At 45.8% G+C, this 15,460-nt stretch overlaps 4 protein-coding genes and 1 long non-coding RNA gene across 9 annotated transcripts in view; 4 read left to right on the forward strand and 1 right to left on the reverse strand.

Annotated features, from left to right (window-relative positions):
• The first annotated feature begins 1,076 nt into the window (after nucleotides 1-1,076).
• LOC139622398 (tubulin alpha-1A chain-like) lies at nucleotides 1,077-2,914 on the forward strand. The gene is made up of 4 exons (XM_071479697.1): nucleotides 1,077-1,128; nucleotides 1,246-1,468; nucleotides 1,567-1,715; nucleotides 1,800-2,914. Exons 1-4 carry the CDS (start codon nucleotides 1,126-1,128, stop codon nucleotides 2,778-2,780), a joined length of 1,356 nt encoding a protein of 451 aa, XP_071335798.1. The 5' UTR covers nucleotides 1,077-1,125; the 3' UTR covers nucleotides 2,781-2,914.
• A 1,532-nt stretch (nucleotides 2,915-4,446) lies between these two features.
• LOC139622397 (tubulin alpha-1A chain-like) lies at nucleotides 4,447-6,445 on the forward strand. The gene is made up of 4 exons (XM_071479696.1): nucleotides 4,447-4,502; nucleotides 4,886-5,108; nucleotides 5,207-5,355; nucleotides 5,440-6,445. Exons 1-4 carry the CDS (start codon nucleotides 4,500-4,502, stop codon nucleotides 6,418-6,420), a joined length of 1,356 nt encoding a protein of 451 aa, XP_071335797.1. The 5' UTR covers nucleotides 4,447-4,499; the 3' UTR covers nucleotides 6,421-6,445.
• A 617-nt stretch (nucleotides 6,446-7,062) lies between these two features.
• Nucleotides 7,063-10,458, forward strand: LOC139622399 (tubulin alpha chain-like). Its single transcript, XM_071479698.1, has 4 exons — nucleotides 7,063-7,226; nucleotides 8,382-8,604; nucleotides 9,053-9,201; nucleotides 9,295-10,458. Exons 1-4 carry the CDS (start codon nucleotides 7,224-7,226, stop codon nucleotides 10,267-10,269), a joined length of 1,350 nt encoding a protein of 449 aa, XP_071335799.1. The 5' UTR covers nucleotides 7,063-7,223; the 3' UTR covers nucleotides 10,270-10,458.
• A 1,588-nt stretch (nucleotides 10,459-12,046) lies between these two features.
• The window catches only part of ptprnb (protein tyrosine phosphatase receptor type Nb), a 31,389-nt gene continuing 27,975 nt past the window's right edge, over nucleotides 12,047-15,460 (reverse strand). For all 5 annotated transcript variants that reach the window (XM_071479669.1, XM_071479668.1, XM_071479667.1 and 2 more), the window contains 6 exons: nucleotides 15,293-15,412; nucleotides 15,042-15,208; nucleotides 13,707-13,760; nucleotides 13,329-13,393; nucleotides 13,129-13,202; nucleotides 12,047-12,716 (listed from right to left, as the gene is read on the reverse strand). In XM_071479669.1, the coding sequence (XP_071335770.1) occupies nucleotides 12,645-12,716; nucleotides 13,129-13,202; nucleotides 13,329-13,393; nucleotides 13,707-13,760; nucleotides 15,042-15,208; nucleotides 15,293-15,412 (552 nt within the window). In that variant the 3' untranslated portion in view covers nucleotides 12,047-12,644. The remainder of the gene's footprint in view (nucleotides 12,717-13,128; nucleotides 13,203-13,328; nucleotides 13,394-13,706; nucleotides 13,761-15,041; nucleotides 15,209-15,292; nucleotides 15,413-15,460) is intronic.
• On the forward strand, nucleotides 12,713-15,141 carry LOC139622413 (uncharacterized). The gene is made up of 3 exons (XR_011691236.1): nucleotides 12,713-12,909; nucleotides 13,149-13,211; nucleotides 15,017-15,141. It is a non-coding gene; the product is annotated as an uncharacterized lncRNA (long non-coding RNA).

The following is a 15,460-nucleotide window of genomic DNA, read 5'->3' on the forward strand; positions in this document are numbered from 1 at the left end:
GCCAAACAGATTCTGCATTTACAGTAAAAATACACTTTCTGCACATTTGTCCTCTGTGAAAGTGAAACTTAAAAAACACATAAAACTTGATAGATAAAAGCTTTTGTAACATAAACATGACACATTCATTAAAAAAGAATAAATATACTCAGGGGTTAAACAGTTCTGTAGCATTCCTCTTGGTTAAACATTAAACTGAGATGGTCCTGTTGTCGCTTGCACCTGTTTTTTCCATACATACACGAAACAGAAGCACAAAACTCACTACGATATTTTCAAGGCCAGAGAGGCTCATTTTTAATCACACATTTCAAACTTTTATTTATCATTTCTTTTGCTAATTTTATTTAAAAAGTTTGACCGTTTGGTCAGTTTGTACACTGCACATGCAGAAAGTGACATAAATGTATATAAAAGTATGAATTTCTATAAAGAGTAAACATGAATTTGCTACTGATATCTCTTCTCTCATTACAGATTCAATGAAATAATTCTGCTAAATCTGTGCCTGTGATCCATTTGTATTTTTTGTGTTTGTGGATGTCTCGTGTTGTGGATTTCTCATCTTACTCAAGCATCAGTTTAACCCTGGCTCTCCTCAACCTAACCCCTACAAATAGCCAGAATAAAAGGTTTAATTCTGTGTAGGATTACTGTTCTGTTCGTAGGTGGTGAGAAGGATTTATGCAAAGTCTCTGGTTGCAAATATTTGGGGATTTCACTGAATATCTTCTACTGACTTTAGAAAATCTCCATGAAGATCTCAGAGAGTTCATTAATCTTCAGTGCACTCCACAAACACTAAAACAATGCACTGTTTGCTTTGTTGCCTGTGGCTTAAATGGCTTCTATGTGCCTGACATACGTGGGGTCAGGGTTATACATTATCTTGGTGCAGGACGAAGGGTTATTGATGTGTGGCGGAGCATGTTTGCACAATGTGTTCCACAGCTGAATTATTGGCTTTTCCCCTCTGCTACACCCAGTTAACCCCCCATTTATTGACAACAAAGCTTGTTACCATAGAGTTTGGAGGAACTATAAGTACCAGACAAATCTCAGCAGGCACACCGACGGCTGACCTCCGCTGCAGATCCTCAACGTCAGCAGCAGGAATTTCTAACCATGGTAAGCTGCTGCAGTTTCACGCCTTTCAAGCACATGCTAAATCACAAACTGTGAATCCAGGCTGCACGGTGCAATTTCAAAGGTGTGTAACTTTACCTATTTCCTATGCTCCTGCAGCGTGAATGTATCTCCGTCCACGTTGGTCAGGCTGGTGTCCAGATGGGCAATGCATGCTGGGAGCTCTACTGTCTGGAGCACGGTATCCAGCCCGACGGTCAGATGCCCAGCGACAAGACCATCGGAGGGGGAGACGACTCCTTCAACACCTTCTTCAGTGAGACTGGAGCAGGCAAACATGTCCCCAGAGCTGTGTTTGTGGACCTGGAGCCCACAGTCATAGGTAAGATATTGATTTTCTGATGCAAACGTGTAGGCCTACTGCAGGTTGAACTGGATTTGAGAACCACTTGTTGTATCTTTGGTGTTCTCCAATCACAGATGAGGTCCGTACAGGCACCTACCGCCAGCTCTTCCACCCTGAGCAGCTGATCACAGGAAAGGAGGACGCAGCAAACAACTACGCCCGTGGTCACTACACCATCGGCAAGGAGATCATCGACCTGGTTCTGGACAGGATTCGTAAACTGGTGAGTTTGCCTGCAAAAATGTCATATTTCAGTTCAGGGTGTAATCAAGTATGGAAGGAATTCTGATATTTGGTCTCCCTGCAGGCTGACCAGTGCACAGGGCTCCAGGGTTTCCTCATCTTCCACTCCTTCGGAGGAGGAACTGGCTCTGGCTTCACCTCTCTGCTGATGGAGCGTCTCTCTGTCGACTACGGCAAAAAGTCCAAGCTGGAGTTCGCCGTCTACCCGGCCCCCCAGGTGTCCACAGCTGTGGTGGAGCCCTACAACTCCATCCTGACCACCCACACCACCCTGGAGCACTCTGACTGCGCCTTCATGGTGGACAACGAGGCCATCTACGACATCTGCCGCAGGAACCTGGACATCGAGCGTCCCACCTACACCAACCTCAACAGGCTGATTGGACAGATCGTCTCCTCCATCACCGCCTCCCTGCGCTTCGACGGCGCCTTGAACGTGGACCTGACGGAGTTCCAGACCAACCTGGTGCCCTACCCTCGTATCCACTTCCCTCTGGCCACCTACGCCCCAGTTATCTCAGCAGAGAAAGCCTATCACGAGCAGTTATCAGTAGCAGAGATCACCAACGCCTGCTTCGAGCCAGCCAATCAGATGGTGAAATGCGACCCTCGTCATGGCAAGTACATGGCCTGCTGCCTGCTGTACCGTGGAGATGTTGTGCCCAAAGAAGTCAACGCTGCCATCGCCACCATCAAGACAAAGCGCACCATCCAGTTCGTGGACTGGTGTCCCACAGGCTTCAAGGTGGGCATCAACTACCAGCCTCCCACTGTGGTTCCTGGAGGAGACCTGGCCAAGGTGCAGAGGGCCGTGTGCATGCTGAGCAACACCACCGCCATCGCCGAGGCCTGGGCGCGGCTGGACCACAAGTTCGACCTGATGTACGCCAAGAGGGCCTTCGTCCACTGGTACGTCGGAGAGGGGATGGAGGAGGGAGAGTTCTCAGAGGCCAGAGAGGACATGGCCGCCCTGGAGAAGGATTACGAGGAGGTGGGAACCGACAGCATCGGCGATGAAGGAGAGGAAGAGGGGGAGGAATATTAAGAGTGTAACACAAGGTTTTATTCTTTACATATCTAAGCCACAGTTTCAGTCACAAAACTGTAACAACATCACATATTGATTTAACATTTCAAAACAAGAGCATAAAATGGGAAATAAAGTAAAGCTGCTGAGCATTTGTCTGTTTTATTTGTGTGAAAATGTGTTAGAAAAGGTAAAAAAGTCTGTCCTGTAATAATGAGAATATGCAGGAACACAGCAGCCACCACCTCCCCATTGTGTGCTGAAGATTAGTTTCTCCCTCTAGCTATCTGTGTACTCCAGCAATGAGAGTGTTTGCCGTTGAGTGAAATGCACACACACCTCTCTGAACCGCAGCCTCGCCTGTTAGGATCAGCTGACATCCAGGAGCGAAGACGGCCTGAGAAAAGAGTAACTAGGGAAACTAAATGGGAGCATGTTCTGGCAATCGTTTCTTGGCAGATGGAAGCAGTTTGTCAGCGTGTCTCTAAGGTTACCTTCAGATGCAGAGGTAGCAAAAGAGCCGCTTTCAGCTCATACAGTAGAGTGTCTGAAGAGAAACACAACTGTTTTTGCCAGACACTGTAATTTCCTCAAAGGTTTTCCCTCTTTTTAGGAAGGAACTGCATTATAACAATCACTGCTCACCAAGTCTTTACCTTAAAACAACGCACTTAAATTTAGTGCTGTGTTTTTTCTTCGGTGTGATAAAACTCAGAGGGAATATTTATCACATCATCGATGCTCAGTAACCTGCTGGAAAAGACACAATAATCTCAAATGTCACCTGTCTTAGAGAGAAGCGTGCTCTAATGTTTTCCCCAGGCAGGCAGTCACCTTTGCATTGCAAATGAATCTCGACCAAAGTGGTGATGTAATGCTGATCTGTAACAAAAGCCTATTCAGGTCACTCTGGGGAGGTATCGGTTTTCTCTCCTCTGTGAGATTAGAAAAGGGAGGCCATATAACAGGGCCAAGTTTAAAGGTCCAGTGCAGTCTAAAGGTAGATGTCCATGCCAGCAGGTCTAGGCTCTATATTAATACTGAGGCTCAGATCCTCTCCTCTGATTGGCTCACAGTCCTGTTGTTACTAGAGCTCCAGAGAGAAGCCTGAGAGAGGAGATGTGAAACTACACTGAGATGGTTTTTGCTTCTTAAAACCACAAATATATCTTCTGCTGGAGATCAACACTTCAGATAAACCACAGGAGAAGTGTAAAATGTGGGACCTTTAATTTGAACAATGCTCCATTAGAGAAGTATTTTTTATATACAGAACTTTTTTTATCCTGTAACTGAAAGGTCATAAGTTTGATCCATCAGCCATGTTTCCAGGCCTGTTTAAGTATCCTGGAACAAGTTTGAACACCTGCCTGGTCGCTGCACAGCAACAACTAACATGTCTTAAATGTGAAATATGAAATTTGAGTGGAGAGCCAACAGTTATCGGTCGTATTTCACAGCCACTTGTTGGTAGTTACTCATGTGTGTAACAACAGCCGTTGTTTCTTAGATCTGTGCAGGAGAGCATACCAGTAGATTGTCTTTTTTGTGCTCTTCCTCCTCATCTTTCATTGAGGGAGGTGCTGTTTGCTTCTGCAGCTCCTCTAGTTACCACAACACGACAAGCTGTTGCCTGGTGATGCTGCGCTATAAAGCAGCTTTGTGCACTCACACCTGACACAACATCCCCAACCACTCATCTCAGGTGAACAAGGGACTGCTTCCAGAGACGAAAACATGGTGAGGACGACTTTTATTTTGTGTCCTAGTTACAGAACAAAACACAGAAAATAACATGTGTGCAGTGCACATTAATGTTTGGGAGATTATGACAGCACTGTTCTTCTGTAAAGGCTAATTTGAGACCTGTTAGTTTTCAGAGATGCAAACATGACCTCATCATGTTATTCTGTAGTAGCCTACAGTTAATTCCCTTCATGGCGTAACTGGCTTGTGAAGGACTGTAGATTTTTCTCCCACTTACCTAAAGTGAATCATTGCCTTGTTAAAACATGGCTGCAACCAGCTGATTGTTCGTTTTTTAAAACTTTAATGTAAGAGTGCGATGTAATTTTGTTTTATTTTGAAGTAGGTCTTAACATCTGAACGACTTGTTCTTGCAGCGTGAATGTATCTCCGTCCACGTTGGCCAAGCTGGAGCCCAGATTGGCAATGCATGCTGGGAGCTCTACTGTCTGGAGCACGGCATCCAGCCGGACGGTCAGATGCCCAGCGACAAGACCATCGGAGGGGGAGACGACTCCTTCAACACCTTCTTCAGTGAGACTGGAGCAGGCAAACATGTCCCCAGAGCTGTGTTTGTGGACCTGGAGCCCACAGTCATAGGTAAGATTTTGATTTTCTGATGCAAACGTGTAGGCCTACTGCAGGTTGAACTGGATTTGAGAACCACTTGTTGTATCTTTGGTGTTCTCCAATCACAGATGAGGTCCGTACAGGCACCTACCGCCAGCTCTTCCACCCTGAGCAGCTGATCACAGGAAAGGAGGACGCAGCAAACAACTACGCCCGTGGTCACTACACCATCGGCAAGGAGATCATCGACCTGGTTCTGGACAGGATTCGTAAACTGGTGAGTTTGCCTGCAAAAATGTCATATTTCAGTTCAGGGTGTAATCAAGTATGGAAGGAATTCTGATATTTGGTCTCCCTGCAGGCTGACCAGTGCACAGGGCTCCAGGGTTTCCTCATCTTCCACTCCTTTGGAGGAGGAACTGGCTCTGGCTTCACCTCTCTGCTGATGGAGCGTCTCTCTGTCGACTACGGCAAAAAGTCCAAGCTGGAGTTCGCCGTCTACCCGGCCCCCCAGGTGTCCACAGCTGTGGTGGAGCCCTACAACTCCATCCTGACCACCCACACCACCCTGGAGCACTCTGACTGCGCCTTCATGGTGGACAACGAGGCCATCTACGACATCTGCCGCAGGAACCTGGACATCGAGCGTCCCACCTACACCAACCTCAACAGGCTGATTGGACAGATCGTCTCCTCCATCACCGCCTCCCTGCGCTTCGACGGCGCCTTGAACGTGGACCTGACGGAGTTCCAGACCAACCTGGTGCCCTACCCTCGTATCCACTTCCCTCTGGCCACCTACGCCCCAGTCATCTCAGCAGAGAAAGCCTATCACGAGCAGTTATCAGTAGCAGAGATCACCAACGCCTGCTTCGAGCCAGCCAATCAGATGGTGAAATGTGACCCTCGTCATGGCAAGTACATGGCCTGCTGCCTGCTGTACCGTGGTGACGTGGTTCCCAAAGACGTCAACTCTGCCATCGCCACCATCAAGACCAAGCGCACCATCCAGTTCGTGGACTGGTGTCCCACAGGCTTCAAGGTGGGCATCAACTACCAGCCTCCCACTGTGGTTCCTGGAGGAGACCTGGCCAAGGTGCAGAGGGCCGTGTGCATGCTGAGCAACACCACCGCCATCGCCGAGGCCTGGGCGCGGCTGGACCACAAGTTCGACCTGATGTACGCCAAGAGGGCCTTCGTCCACTGGTACGTCGGAGAGGGGATGGAGGAGGGAGAGTTCTCAGAGGCCAGAGAGGACATGGCCGCCCTGGAGAAGGATTACGAGGAGGTGGGAACCGACAGCATCGGCGATGAAGGAGAGGAAGAGGGGGAGGAATATTAAATATGAAATAAACAAACAAAACCAGCAGGGTTGCGCAATGTGTCTTCTTACTGTTTTTAGACATAATAGAGATGAAATGTGATAAATTGTACAAATGTGGATGACTGCACATATGGTCACACATGTGTGTCCTTGTCTTCAAACAATAAACTGAGACGTGTTTCTGATCACGTGCTTCACTTGAAAAGCACTAAAACATTTCAGTCCGATGCTGCACACCACCATGTGCAGCACCTGTCATCATAAACACCTGAGGTTCTCCGGTGGTGTTCGAAACAGTGCACAGTCTTCACTCATTAAATAAATGAGAGGATATAATTTATTTCACTGTTTGACCTTTCCATTATACGAACTATTCTTGATTACAAAATTATTGACAAATCATGCTGCCAATCCTCTGTATATTGATTTTTTTTAGTACATATATGTTGGTTAAGCCAGTTTAATGAGGGTTACCTAATGAATGAGGGAAATAAATCCATGTACTTAACAAACAATTATGGACCGTGTTGTTCTCATTGGTTTTCCGTCATTCTTTGACTGTGAAAAAGATATCAAATTATATTCTGCTTAGTATTAAAAAGTCTTAAATTAATTTTTATTGTAAGAAGCTGAGATTTTCTGGCTACACCTGAACGCAGCACCGGCTAACGTTTGCTCCCGCCGGCAGGAAATTCAAACCGCCAGTTTGGCCCCGCCCCAACACGAAACTATAAATACGACCAGCTCCTCTTCCGCTCCTCAGAACTGCCTTCAGCCACCGATACTTCACGTCGGAGAGAAGGAGAAAAACTGTCAGAAAAATGGTGAGTATTCAAGCCAAAATATATTTAAAAACATCTACTCGATTTATTATTATTTTTTACAACATCGGTGAAAGATTTGCTGTTGTTGAGGTTGAAAAAAAACTACATTTTTTTGTCTTATATGCAGTTCCGAATGATCAAATATTAGGTGTTTATATGTTGAAGAGTTTATATGTAGTTTTAAAATTGCGTGAAATCCGTTAAATTGTGTTGTATTAACGTGGAGTTGGCGGTGATGAGCCCGCCAGTGTGTGCGTAACGTTGTGTGACGTGGAACGAGGCCAAACTACTGGCGCAGTTTCAAATAAAAAAAGATGGCGGACAAAAACACGGCGGAACTAGTTCGTCTTATTCGCTGGATGAATTAAAGTGGCTCCTGCAGAGCCGTGTGTCCGTGTGGCCGGCTGTTCCCGTGAGCGCAGGAACCGAGCCTGGAACATGTGAGCTGGCGGGCGCCATCAGATAACGCCCTGTCCGTGAACGTTACACAAAGGTAGGGCTTTGCAGCGAGTAGCATGGGGGAGGGAGGAGGTGGGGGTGTTTGTGATACTCCTCCCCTTTGGTGGGTTTTTTTTTTGCTGCTGCTGCTTCCGCTCCAGCTCAGTTTTGGGGCGGGGGGGGGGGGCAGAGTGGACCCGCCACAGGCCTGCAGCAACCTGCGGTGTGACTCAGCATGCATGATTCATCAGGTCTGCTGAAAGTGTCACCTGAGGCTGGGGATTCTCAGAAAAGTTCCCGCCTAAATTTCACCAAAGCACATGCGTGCACAAAATTTCTGAAATGTAGTTTAGCCTGCAGATGTCCGACCACAGTAAGAGAAATAGTGGGCTATTAAAAAAAGCAAATGGTTTCTGTGGACAACATTGAGATGACTTTGTCTTTTAAGCAGTGAAAGAACTGTGATGGTGCTTATTATAAAAATCAAACCAGGGCATATCCTGGTGACAGGCGCAGGCCCTGTGGAGTAGTTGGTGTGTGATCTGGGTCAGTGACTTCACTGCAGAGGAGGAGCTGCTGTACAAACCAGCACAGCAGCAGAACACCATTAAAGAACATTTTACATGTGAAGTGGTTTACGGTGCAGATTCCTGTCGGTGGTTGTCAAGCAAGGTGACTGATCTTTTGTTCCTCTTTTTTTTTTTTTTCTTCCTACAGCGTGAGTGTATTTCTATGCATGTCGGCCAGGCCGGCACACAGATGGGCAATGCATGCTGGGAGCTCTACTGTCTGGAGCACGGTATCCAGCCCGACGGTCAGATGCCCAGCGACAAGACCATCGGAGGGGGAGACGACTCCTTCAACACCTTCTTCAGTGAGACTGGAGCAGGCAAACATGTCCCCAGAGCTGTGTTTGTGGACCTGGAGCCCACAGTCATAGGTAAACACTGATTTTACTAAATAAAGACGAAACTAGGGCCTTTGATTAATCTGAGTTATTTCTAAATGATTTATATATATATAATAGTTTAATCTAAAAATGTCAGAATTATGAAGTAAGTTTTTTAGTTTGATAACTTCAGTTTAAACACCATTTCCTAATTAATACATTATTCAGGAATAAACATCAATTTCTCTCAAGATTAAACAGGAAGTTTACATGTAATCAAATATTTATTCAACTGAAACAAGGGCGGTTTTGTCCAACATGTAAATGTGTTTTTCACGAACAAGTTTCATTAAATGAAACTGAAGTTCTCAAATGTAGAAGCAGAAAATTAATGAGGTTCAATAAATTTCAAAGTCCCAAGAAAAAAAATGGACCCAAATCCAGTTTGTTCAGTGGTTCGACTTGTGAGTGAAGTGGAGCATCACTCTTTGCTTCGCAGATGAAGTGCGAACTGGCACCTACCGCCAGCTCTTCCACCCTGAGCAGCTGATCACTGGAAAGGAGGACGCTGCCAACAATTATGCCCGTGGTCACTACACAGTTGGCAAGGAGATCATCGACCTGGTTCTGGACAGGACTCGTAAACTGGTGAGTTCAGATCTGTTGAACATTTGGCATTTTAACAGTAAAATCCACTGATTCATGTGACGTGACAACATTTTAAAAACTGTCTCCCTGCAGGCTGACCAGTGCACAGGGCTCCAGGGTTTCCTCATCTTCCACTCCTTCGGAGGAGGAACTGGCTCTGGCTTCACCTCTCTGCTGATGGAGCGTCTCTCTGTCGACTACGGCAAAAAGTCCAAGCTGGAGTTCGCCGTCTACCCGGCCCCCCAGGTGTCCACAGCTGTGGTGGAGCCCTACAACTCCATCCTGACCACCCACACCACCCTGGAGCACTCTGACTGCGCCTTCATGGTGGACAACGAGGCCATCTACGACATCTGCCGCAGGAACCTGGACATCGAGCGTCCCACCTACACCAACCTCAACAGGCTGATTGGACAGATCGTCTCCTCCATCACCGCCTCCCTGCGCTTCGACGGCGCCTTGAACGTGGACCTGACGGAGTTCCAGACCAACCTGGTGCCCTACCCTCGTATCCACTTCCCTCTGGCCACCTACGCCCCAGTTATCTCAGCAGAGAAAGCCTATCATGAGCAGCTCTCTGTGGCTGACATCACCAACGCCTGCTTCGAGCCAGCCAATCAGATGGTGAAATGCGACCCTCGTCATGGCAAGTACATGGCCTGCTGCCTGCTGTACCGTGGTGACGTGGTTCCCAAAGACGTCAACTCTGCCATCGCCACCATCAAGACCAAGCGCACCATCCAGTTCGTGGACTGGTGTCCCACAGGCTTCAAGGTGGGCATCAACTACCAGCCTCCCACTGTGGTTCCTGGAGGAGACCTGGCCAAGGTGCAGAGGGCCGTGTGCATGCTGAGCAACACCACCGCCATCGCCGAGGCCTGGGCGCGGCTGGACCACAAGTTCGACCTGATGTACGCCAAGAGGGCCTTCGTCCACTGGTACGTCGGAGAGGGGATGGAGGAGGGAGAGTTCTCAGAGGCCAGAGAGGACATGGCCGCCCTGGAGAAGGATTACGAGGAGGTGGGAACCGACAGCATCGGGGAGGAGGATGAGGGCGAGGAGTACTAGGTCACTGAACCATCTGCTGCGTGATGCAGCTCCATTAGTCCACCAATCCCAGAAAAAGAAGCTGAACACCAAAAAGTGTTGTCGCTACAAAGTTTGGACTCATTCCTTCAAATTCTGCACATTCCAGTGAGCTACATGAGTTTCCTGCCTCATTTTTATTCATCCCAACTAATAAAGACCAAGAAATCATTACGTCTCCTGTGTTTACTCCTTAAATCAGCTGATGTGTGCAGCCATGTTTGCCGAGCAGTGATGATGTAATGATTTAATAATGTTGCATTAAGACATGTTTGAATCATGTTAATGACTTAGTGTTAAAGGTGAAGGTCTGGCAGGTTAGTCAATGACACCCCAGAAAGTGATGAAAGGAAAAGTCCAAGGTTAAAGGTTAAATGTCAGGTTTTGTCCAAAGATAAATGAGTCAGCAAATCACAAAAACCAGAGAAATGACATAAAATGCTAAATAATTTCTCAGAAGAAACTGATTTACAGTAACAGATAAATGAGGTGGAGACCTGCAGTGTTCAAGTATTAAAGATTTAGTAAAAGTAATGTGACTGGTAAAAGGTGTAAAATATTTTTATTCATTAGCCTAAAGTGTAAAACTTTGTCCAGTTGTCTAAACTCAGAGGTTTTCAGTTCACTGTCATAAAGTGGATTTTGACACTTTTCTTAGTGTCAGTCAGCAGAATTTAGTATTAATCCTTTAATTAGAAATGCACAGTCTTACGCTTTGTTTCTGTCTGTAATTGTGCACAAAACTGCAGCCTGTGATTCTGAAACGAGTTAAACTTCAGCCCCAGGTGGAGATGATGATGACGATGATGAAGAATTACTTCACTGACCTGCTCTGGCAGTGGATTAAACCTCCATTATGTTTATAACTGACGAGGCTTTAATCTCCTGCAGCTGGAGCTCAGTGATGGTTTGGAAGCTATTGTGATGGGGGCGAGTGTCGTCTAATTGTGGAGCAGCAGCGGGGTCTGATAACGTGGCGTTTCTAGGGTAAGCCCTCTGAGATCTGAGGGACAGCAGAAAGCTTCGTTTCTGGGTCAGGACTCGAGAAACAAACTGAGAAGGAACAAAAGATTTATCAGTGAGGCAGGAGCAGGGATGTTGGAGAAGATGGGGCCACAGCTTTTTTCTTCAGAGGACGTCCACAGACACAAATACAGACAAAAAATCAATCGAGCTATTTCATCACTAGTTATCACCTGTAACCAGCTTCAGTAAATCCTACATGGTATTTAAAAGCAGTGACGCCTCAGGGGGCAGATAAATAAAAGTTGTATAATCCGTCTTACAAAATGTTAAATATTAAATAAGAAATAGAAAAAATAAATCAGTTAGATTCACATCTAATGCAAATATATTAATGTCATTAATTTTAAAAGGTTGAAAAAATATTTAAAGTGTTTATTTAATTTACCTGAGCTCCTTCTTTTTAAGATGCTTCATGTTATTTCCTGTTAAAGACAAGATGACTGAAATAAGATGTCAAATATTTAGTCCTGGAGTCAGACTGGACAACAAATACATGTTGATCCCTGGGAAAATAAAAAGTGTCACCATTTATTTAAGAGCTGTTCATTTGTTATTTATGTGTCAAACATTTGAGACTTTACAAGATTAATAAAAAGCACATAATTAGATTTTTGGAAAAAATTAAAAAAAATGAAATGATATAAATATTTGAATATACAGGCCAGTAGATGTAGAATAATCATTTGTGTTTGTTTTTGTGTGTCAGATGAGGAAAGTCACAAGTCGAACGGAGTGATTGCAGCACTTGAACACAAAAAGATTTATTTAAGGTCTCACAGATACAAAATAGCTTTTATTTTTTCATAGAATAGCATTTCTTTCTTTTTTTTATTTCATTTTCTGACTTGCATGAGGTAAACAACGATCAATCCACTTCAAATGATCTGAATGGCACAAAGGACGCAGTGAGGAGGAGGGGGAGGAAGAGGAGGAGGGAGGGGGGGTTACAGATGTGTGAACAAGCAACATCATCCCATCACTTCTGAGTCTAAACCAGTGATCTGTGTTAAAATGACGCTGGACTCCGGATGGATTTGAAAACATTAGTTAAAGTGTGATGGGACATAGAGCTTCATCTTTTTCCTCTGAATGTCCCTGAACACATCACAGCGGCGCCACAAACACTTAAACATCAGATAAACACCTGTGTAAAGGTAAATCCCCCCACACCTGAAAGTCATGTTACATTTCAGGGCATCACCCGACACACAGATCATGACAATCATCATCATCATCATCATCATCATCATCATCATAGAGAGAAAAGCAAAGGTAAGTGAGAGCTAGAGTCAGGTGGTGGGGGGGCGGGGGGGGTCTGGATTATACTGGTCTCACTGGGGCAGAGCTTTGAGGATGGCGTTGACTTCCTCGGCGACGGCGGTCAATGCAAACTCAAACTGGTCCTGGAAACAGGAAGAAAGACAATGAATTATCATTGATGCCTCCGTACTGACTTTTAAACCGCCCTGTTCTACACCTGCAGGCCGTCAGGTGGTGGTGGAGGGTGGAGACGGAGGAGCAGCAGACTTCTGACTCCACCTGAGCAGCTGAGCTCTCCCTCCTCTCTCAGCCTCTGAGGCAGAAGCTACTTTGGACGTAAGTATTGGATTTGTTTTCAGTCTGATCTGCGTCAGTTTGAAGTTGTGATAAAGTTTGAGAATCACTGATCTTCAGCCTGGTTTTCAGTTCCTTCACTGATTTCTCCTCCTCTGAGGTGTAGTTCAGGTTCCGTCTGAATTTATCTGTTTCATGGTGGTGGGACTGTTCATGCACTTGTGCCAGTCTACGATATGAAATGCTGTTTCTTTCACTCACCTTGGTGCGAACCATCCCAGGCCTCTGGTCGCGGACGTGCTCCAGTGTGGCAGCGATGTCGATCTCCTTCACACCTGGAACAGGTGAGAGGCAGTTTCACTTTTACATCACGGTGACTGTTGGTGAAACACGTTAACATTGCACATCTCAGCCCATAAACACGATCATATATAAACACATGCTGTGCCTCTAGACCTCACCTTTAGCCATGCGATTCAGAACCATGTCAATCAGGATGTACGTCCCAGTCCGGCCTGTACCGTCGCTATGGAAACAGCATCACAGAGTTTTAAAGGATCTAACTGATAAAATTCAGACATTCACTGATGCATGAGAGAGAGCTTTATGGTAACACTAAATAAAGTTTCAATGTGCTTTACACTGGAAAATAAATATTCACCGGTGAAGTTTCTCAGTTTTCAGATGAAACAGAAACACTGCAAAAATGTTGCATGTCTACCACCTAGTGGACTGATGTGGTCCTGCTATAGAGCGGATCTGCATCATCTGAACGGTTTTAAAAATCTAAATTAGCTTCTTGTCTTTATTTGATGGTATAAATGAAAACTGAAGTTTACCTGCAGTGCACGATGATGGGGCAGGAGCGTCCTCTGTAGCACTTATTCACCTTCCTGAGGCGAGAAATATGAGAAACAGTCAGTCAGCATATGAATCAGCCAATCAAGTGATGGTAATCTGATGAGGACATAATGTTCAGTTTTCAGTGAATGTGTGAATTCACGTGTTTATTATTGAGCTCATAGTTAAAGGTGGTGTTGTACTGGACGACATTATATTCACAGTGTTTCTGATTTTTTGGAAACGCCTCTGAATGTGACACAGTCCAGGTCAACAGCACCGCTCCCTGACCTTCCTGTCGACCTCGACTGTCGCTACAGCATGAAACAGAAAAACCAAAAAACCATCTCGAAGAGAGAGAAGCGGATGATGTGGCTGTGCAGGTGTAATAAAGTGTATATCTAACATCACTCTGTCATGAGCTTAGACAGGAGCGAAATAAAAACTCCGACTGGTAATCATGTGTATTATCACCATTAAAAGAAACACAATATCTATGTTATATATACAACTGTTGTGATGCTCGTTCATGTGTCTGGACTGAAACTTTGTCAACAGGTTAAATATACAAGCAGGAAGTGTGTTTCCCTCCAATCAGAAAAAAACTTTCAAAATAAAACTTGAAGGACTAAATAACATAAGTCAGTGAACGGTTTCATTTTCAGCAGTTTGCATGTAAGATAGACAGATAGACAGATAGATAGATAGATAGATGGGGGGGGGGTGAAAAAAGGGGTTTTCGGCGATGGACCTCCTGCTGCAGCCACATCAGTCCATGATCATTTTTGTGACTATGCAACTGGACCCAGACTACTAGCTGCAAACCACAAGAATGACACAGACAGATATGTTCAAAATTAAACCAAGGCCCCGCTGACCTCCATCGCACAGGGTGGGAGGAGAGGAGTGACGGGGGGGAGGGAGGAGGAGGGAGCGGGGGAGGAAAGACCGAAGGATGGGAGAAAGAGCTGTTGTTGTGTCATCAGTGTTGATACAATATCTGAGTTTCACTGCTAATTATGAAAATGTGTGTCATCACTGTCAAATTAAAGCAAAAGCTCCAACATGGCTGACGATGTGAAACCGAGACTTTAAAGTTAACATTTCTGGAGCTTTCAGTCACATCACTCAGGCTTCATCAGCAAAACTGAGCACATTTCAATTTTGAATTTACCTAAACAAAAACTCCTCATATTTAGTCACGTTTATCTGTAATTTAAGTGTAATTATTTCTGTAAAAGTCTTCATTATTGTTCAATTATTGTGCAGTGCACTTCTGCGCCCTGTCTGTATGAACCCTCCCTCTCAGGTGTTGATACAGGTAGCAGCAGTACCTGCGGAAGTCCAGCAGCGGGCGGGTGGAGGTGGGGATGCCCTGGGCCGGCCAGCTCAGGAAGTGGAACTGAGTGAGCGTCCTGGTCTCCTGTGTCTGCACGTTCTTCAGGTAGAAACTTCTCACCAGGAAGTCGTTACACCAGATGTGCTCTGACACCAAGTTCACCTGACACAAACACACAGGAGAGACACCTTTTAATGAGTGGGTGGTGCTGTCAGAGTGGGCCCCTGCCCCCTGGAGCTCTCTCACCTCATAGATGTGGTAGAGGGACGAGCCTTCATCGGGCCAGTAGCGGTCACACTGTTTCTCTCCGTCCTCCACCAGAGCTGTCATCATCACAATCACAGTGCAGCCGTTCTCCCACACCATCTGCAACACAAGTCACAGCTCTGAGGTCAGGGGTCAGTTCTTAGAGAG

The sequence above is a fragment of the Trachinotus anak genome, unplaced genomic scaffold (genome assembly GCF_046630095.1).
Source record: "Trachinotus anak isolate AG129_WGS33_773 ecotype Australia unplaced genomic scaffold, CSIRO_AGI_Tana_v1 ptg000006l, whole genome shotgun sequence".
Lineage (NCBI taxonomy): Eukaryota > Metazoa > Chordata > Actinopteri > Carangiformes > Carangidae > Trachinotus > Trachinotus anak.